This window comes from Mizuhopecten yessoensis, unplaced genomic scaffold (genome assembly GCF_002113885.1).
Source record: "Mizuhopecten yessoensis strain PY_sf001 unplaced genomic scaffold, ASM211388v2 scaffold716301, whole genome shotgun sequence".
Classification (NCBI taxonomy): Eukaryota; Metazoa; Mollusca; class Bivalvia; order Pectinida; family Pectinidae; genus Mizuhopecten; species Mizuhopecten yessoensis.
In genome coordinates, this window is record NW_018480048.1 from 376,393 (window position 1) to 382,619 (window position 6,227).

Here is a 6,227-nt window from a genome sequence, read left to right on the forward strand (position 1 = left end):
CAAGTCTTCAGGAGTAACTTTATTTTCCACTGAAAATGTTCCTTTCCTAGAATGTGATTGATTATTTTGTTGGAAATCCATTACTATAGCTATCAAATTCATTCTGTTTTACAGGAATCATTATAGTGACCGATGCCATGATGGGATCGCCTGATGCCAACATGTTTGACCATATCATGACTCAACTAAGAAACAGCACTGTGGCGTGTTCCTTCCTCAAAATGGGAGAGACGTACTGTGCCCGGTGTCAGTTCGGCTGTATACCACACGTGGAGCTGCTGCAGTTCATGGCCACCGCTACCTTTGGGGCCTACTTCGCTATGTGTCCTGATGTTGTGAGTATATTGTAGATTGACTTTATATTAGTAACCGGAAATGGTTTCATTTTAGTGAGGACTGTAATATTTTATCAAATATAAACTTTATTTATTTTATAACAATAATAGCAATTATGAAACACTTACTCTTGTTGGTCTGAATGTTAGTGCGCTTGGGGGGGGGGGGTAATGTGGGAGGAAACCGGAGAACCTGGAGAAAGTTCCCTTGGTCTGGCAGGTGAACCCATACCTTTTCACGTCTGATCGGGGAATACCTATGTCTATCTTACCGTACACACTTTGTAATGGAGGACATCTTCTATACTGTTTGGTATGTGGTGGGTTGTGTACATGCACAGGGCTAGAAATTAATTTTGAATACCACTAATCAAATGGGGTAGAAGTTTCCAATATTTGTTAGTCCATGTGCAAACTCCACTAAACCAATATCATTCAACTAGATAGGCCATACCAAATTTTGACAAGACAATCAGGCTAGCGTTTTTTAGAACCACTAGTCCAGCTGGAGATTTCTCTAGTCTCAGACTATGGGACTACCCTTATTGTCTTAGCCCTGATACATATAATGAAATCATTGATTTGATTAAAAAATTTCAGATTTATGAGTCTTGACATGTTTGTTTGTTTGTTTGTTTATCAGTCCAAAGACAGCTGTGGGCAGATGAACATATATCATAAAGCCCTACTGCTGTGGAGTTTCCAGAAGGGACTTGAGGGTTTTAAGTACGAACTAACTCATCACCGCCACATGGAACCCATGCATCCTGTCGCTCTGTACATGTCCAGCAGGTAATGTTAACATCACATGTCACCTAGCTCATGAATTCTGGCAGGGGTCAACACAAACTATTTTATCCATCAGGAAAGTTTTGCAAAATGACCAGATTTTCACTTGCTAATTCAAAAACTTGTTTGAAAAATTTGCTATCATATATGACCTGAATGAACATCGAACAAATGAATACCATACAGTGAGTAAATTTTGCCAAAATTAGTTTTCGCAGTACATGTATAACATATATATTTAGACTGTCAAAATTTAAAAATTGCAAAATTTATTTTGACATCAGCAAAATGTTAAGCAAAAGCTTTCAGCATCATGTAACTCTTATTATCAGCTTTTCAGTAAACATTAATTATGACTTTAACCCTTTCACCGCTGTAGACCATAATGGGCCCATCCAGATCATTCCTTGGTAGAGTTTACTTAAGTTACATAGGGGTGAAAGGGTTAATGCTACATAGGAATAGGACCTGTGTATATTCAATCGGTGGTATATATTGCATAGTAGAAATGCTGACAAGCACCTACACAGAGTACATATGTCAGACTTGTTTCATTTAACTGAATTGACTGCCAGGTGTTTAGATGTAGTGATTTCTAGATGCAAACAATTTATAACTTGTCCTTTCTGATATACAAAAGATCACAAAAATAATTAATTGAAAATTTCAAAAATTTTGATTTAAGGTTACCATTGCAAGAAAAAAGTTAAAAAAAGTTGGCAACCAAATTTTCCCAATACCTCGTAACAGTGATAAGTATAACTTGTATGTATTGGTTATTTTTCAGGATTTTGTCACATCCTATAAAAGACAAGAATTCTGTTGTACTACCTACTGTGAGGCAGAAACACATGGATGCCAAACTGAGCGCCAACATTCTGAGTGTTCTGTCTGTGAGGCTAAGGGAGGGATATACTATCAAGGACGTCTACCTCACCAAAGGTAATGGTTAAGTACTGTACACCACTTTTTTATTGACTCAATATATGAACAAGTTGTTGATAATGATAAACTTTCTTTAAATTGTAGGTGGGAGTCAGAGTGAGGTCAGATTAAGGTATCGTTGATCTTGCCCTATAAAGATTACATCAAGATTAATTTACAATTAAACCTTGTTTAAATTGTAGGTGGGAGTCAGATTGAGGTACGGTTGATCCTACCCTATAAAGATTACGTCAAGATTGAGTATACTGCCACAGCACTCTGGCCGATGGAAACTGCAAAGTAAGTTGATTGCAGCAAATCTTAAAAAAAAAATGCAGAATTCAATTTACATGTCATTATTTTTTTTTCAAACCTTTTTTTGTGAAATTAGACTGCCCTTCATGAATTGAAGACTTCTTGAACAAGGAATGGTTTGTAAGTTTTAAATGTGATGACTGTTATGTAGCTAAGATATTCTCAAACTGTAAGGAGAAAAATTCAAAACTGTCAACCTCAGCAGATTCTTGGTTAGACAGTAATACTTGTACCTATGGACTGACGTCACAGTAATTGTAGGATCTACTCATCTTAAATAAGCCCCAATAAAGATGTAGTAACGTGTAGTCGACATATAATAAATACTGTTTCTGAGAGTTTAAGGCTACTGTATACCGGGAAATTTTATCCGCAGTTTTACTTTCGCCTTTTTCGCCCTGCCTAAAGATGGCGAATATATCATGACACTGAATACAAGTGCACAATATAATACAATGTATGGTAATTACATGTGAAGGGCAAAATTAACACTTGGCGAACATGGATTTTATCAACAAAGGGCGATATTTGACTGGGCGAAAGTTTTCCTGTATACAATTTACGTGTGTGGCTCCAGTGTAAGGCTACATGTATGTGACTCAAGTGTAAGGCTACACTCCAGTATACAGTGTACTTGTGTTTTGATATAGGAGACAGACTGGAGAAGGTAACTACAGTGCCCAGGATTCACAGACATATGTGGAGATACACATAGAGGGACGTTACGACTTCCTTCACGACTTCACCTGCTCACAACTCAAGGGCAACCAAAGTCAAACTCGAGTGTTCAACATCAAGCGATTTTGGATGACTCTGGAAAGGTAATATGCTTTTTGGTTTGAGAATGGTATTTACAGAAACTGAATTTTGTTGTTATTAGTAGGAATGGTTCTTTGTGTGATTTCCTTTATATATATGTTATCTGTCAGTGTGGTATATTGAGAGTTGTTCACAGGTCTGTCGATATGGTACTTTGAGAATTGCCCTATGTAGACAGGTTGTATGTGGATATGATACTTTGGGAGCTGTCCATTATAGACAGGCTCTATGTGGATATGATACTTTGGGAGCTGTCCATTATAGACAGACTGTATGATACTTTGGGAACTGTCCATTATAGACAGGTTGTATGTGGATATGATACTTTGGGAGCTGTCCATTATAGACAGGTTGTATGTGGATATGATACTTTTGGAGCTGTCCATTATAGACAGGCTGTATGTGGAGCTGTCCATTATAGACAGGCTGTATCTGGATATGATACTTTGTGAGCTGTCCATTATAGACAGGCTGTATGTGGATATGATACTTTGGGAGCTGTCCTGTATGTGGATATGATACTTTGGGAGCTGTCCATTATAGACAGGATGTATGTGGATATGATACTTTTGGAGCTGTCCATTATAGACAGGTTGTCAGTAGATGTGGTACTTCGAGAGCTGTCTGTCATAGACAGGTTGTCAGTAGGTGTGGTACTTCGAGAGCTGTCTGTCATAGACAGGTTGTCGGTAGGTGTGGTACTTCGAGAGCTGTCTATCATAGACAGGTTGTCAGTAGGTGTAGTACTTCAAGAGCTGTCTGTCATAGACAGGTTGTCCATAGGTTTTATAAACAGATTGTCTATTGGTATCATACTTTGAGGCTGGCTTTCAGTAGGGGTGGTATTTTGAGACCTGTATTTTATGGTATGGTATTTTTTTTTTAGCTTTCCATCATAGACAGATTGTAGGTATAGTACTTTGAGAGTTGTGTTTTATAGACAGGTTGTCTGCTGGTCTGGTATTAAAGCAGCCTTTTACTGACAGGTTTTACAAAGAAATGGTTCTTTTGGAGCTGTCTATTATAGACATGTTCATGATTGTTTAAAAAAAAAATCCAATGAATGTTTTAATAATTCATGTGTCTGCTAAAACTTCCTGAGTCCAACAGGAGGCAGTAAATGATTAAAGTATTATTTTTATGTATTTGATCAGGTACACGACTTGTTGTGATTGTGTTGTGATTGTATTGAAGGTTGAGACAGGATGACCAGTTACTGGACCACCTTCAGACCTTTGGGTCCAATGCTGTCCACTACAAAGTCCCTGACAGTATCAAGAAGGGAATCCCCCTGTTCTACATGCCACCAAACTCAAACAACCCTGTGCTAAACTCACAACATAACAACAAGTAGGTTGTCTCCCTTTAAACAACAAGTAGGTTGTCTCCCTTTAAATAATTTTTCTCTATAATTGAGTTCTCTAACTTGATTTTACATCTCTGGTGAAAGAAACTGTCGGAAAGTAAAGGGCACACAACAAGTTAAACTATATTATTATCAATGTCATTATTGTAAAATATTCATTCAAGACTTGCAAAAGAATTATTTAATAAAATCACATGCATGTTGCCATGTATATGACAGAATTGTAGTTGTTTGAAATTTGATTGTTTGAAAATAGATATAAAAAAAGAAAGCAAGAAACTGTAGGGGTCAACTGGTAACTTACATTACAAAACCTATACTTCAACACTTTTGCCATACAGGAATTATACATAGATGGCGTCAACATGAGTGTCCAATTGATGGGCCACAAAGCATATGAAAACCTTGATAGGGAAAATTACTCTAAATCAGGAAAAATTCCTTAAGGTTGCTTCATCTTCTATATAGAGGAGAGAATTCTCCAAGAAAACTTAAAAAAAAATCAGATTGGAACTCTTCTTTGCGATTAAAATATATGCAGTGGTACCCTTTACCTTAAAAAGAGAATGTCTCCTTTCCCTTGATATAAGTATTGTAATGTTTTCATGTAATCTGGATAGTTCAGAAAGTTAGTTGAATTTGTTTATAATGATAATGTACGGCAAATGCATGATGTAAAAAATGTGGATATTATACTCAGAATTCTTCTTTCAATACAAACATCACTAAATACTACCTCAGATTAACAAAGAAGATTTTCTTTTTATATGAGATATAAGCTCTATTTAACTGTTAAAAAATCTCTGAAGAATTAATATGACTAAATGTTTGATTTCCCAATCGTGTTGATAGACATGTGTTTCTGTTATTTAGGGATTCTGCTCTGCTTTCATTTGCAATGTATTGGAAACCAGTGGTGAATCTGGATATAAAGATTTGGTAAGTTGGTCGAACTGTAGTTAAGTATATTTTTCTTCTTTTCGTTCTTTGTTTAGTTAAACTGAGACTTCAGTATGCTTCTTATGTTATATATTTCAAGAATTTCATAACAATCTAGTTTCTTAATATTTAGAATTTTTTAAATTTAGAATTTAATATTGTTAAAAGTGATAAAATGTTTAAAAATTATTGAATACAATATGAAGTGATTGTATTGTGAATTATGAAAAATACCAACTTTTATGTTTGGGGTCCAAATTTTGTGGGAACCATGAAGGATCTGTACTAAGGTAGACATATGTTGTGTTTTACAGGCAAAAGTGGATGCACAGCCACCGTATAGGAATGATACTTGAACACGACGTGCCTTTACCTAAATACCTACACACACCTAACTCTAGTGGACGGTTCCATGTGGTACTGTGTCGCCAAGCGCTCACGTCCCTGCATGCACTGCTGCGTGACTGGAGCACCTTTGTCTTACTGGAGAACGACTCCTACATCAAACTGCTTCCAGGGTAGGCATAGGCTACTAAATGATTATTATGCCGGTAATTGACCCCGTGTTTTATTACTACACTTATCAACTTTGACACACATCAATTACTGGTATCTAGGGGCAAATGGTTTTTTTGACTAAACCATTTTAAAGCACTAAATAATTATTTCATTACATGATCATGAATATGCATATGAATATGAACTTTAATCCCCCCCCCCCCCCCCCCAAAAAAAAAAAA

The 6,227-nt window shown here is 36.4% G+C and overlaps 1 protein-coding gene across 2 annotated transcripts in view; it reads left to right on the forward strand.

The window, feature by feature from the left end:
• LOC110442792 (protein SZT2-like) overlaps nt 1–6,227 on the forward strand; it is an 87,913-nt gene that overhangs the window by 8,739 nt on the left and 72,947 nt on the right. For both annotated transcript variants that reach the window (XM_021486576.1, XM_021486577.1), the window contains exons 8-15: nt 115–335; nt 979–1,127; nt 1,912–2,066; nt 2,252–2,348; nt 3,014–3,184; nt 4,377–4,532; nt 5,422–5,487; nt 5,802–6,005. In XM_021486576.1, the coding sequence (XP_021342251.1) occupies nt 115–335; nt 979–1,127; nt 1,912–2,066; nt 2,252–2,348; nt 3,014–3,184; nt 4,377–4,532; nt 5,422–5,487; nt 5,802–6,005 (1,219 nt within the window). The remainder of the gene's footprint in view (nt 1–114; nt 336–978; nt 1,128–1,911; nt 2,067–2,251; nt 2,349–3,013; nt 3,185–4,376; nt 4,533–5,421; nt 5,488–5,801; nt 6,006–6,227) is intronic.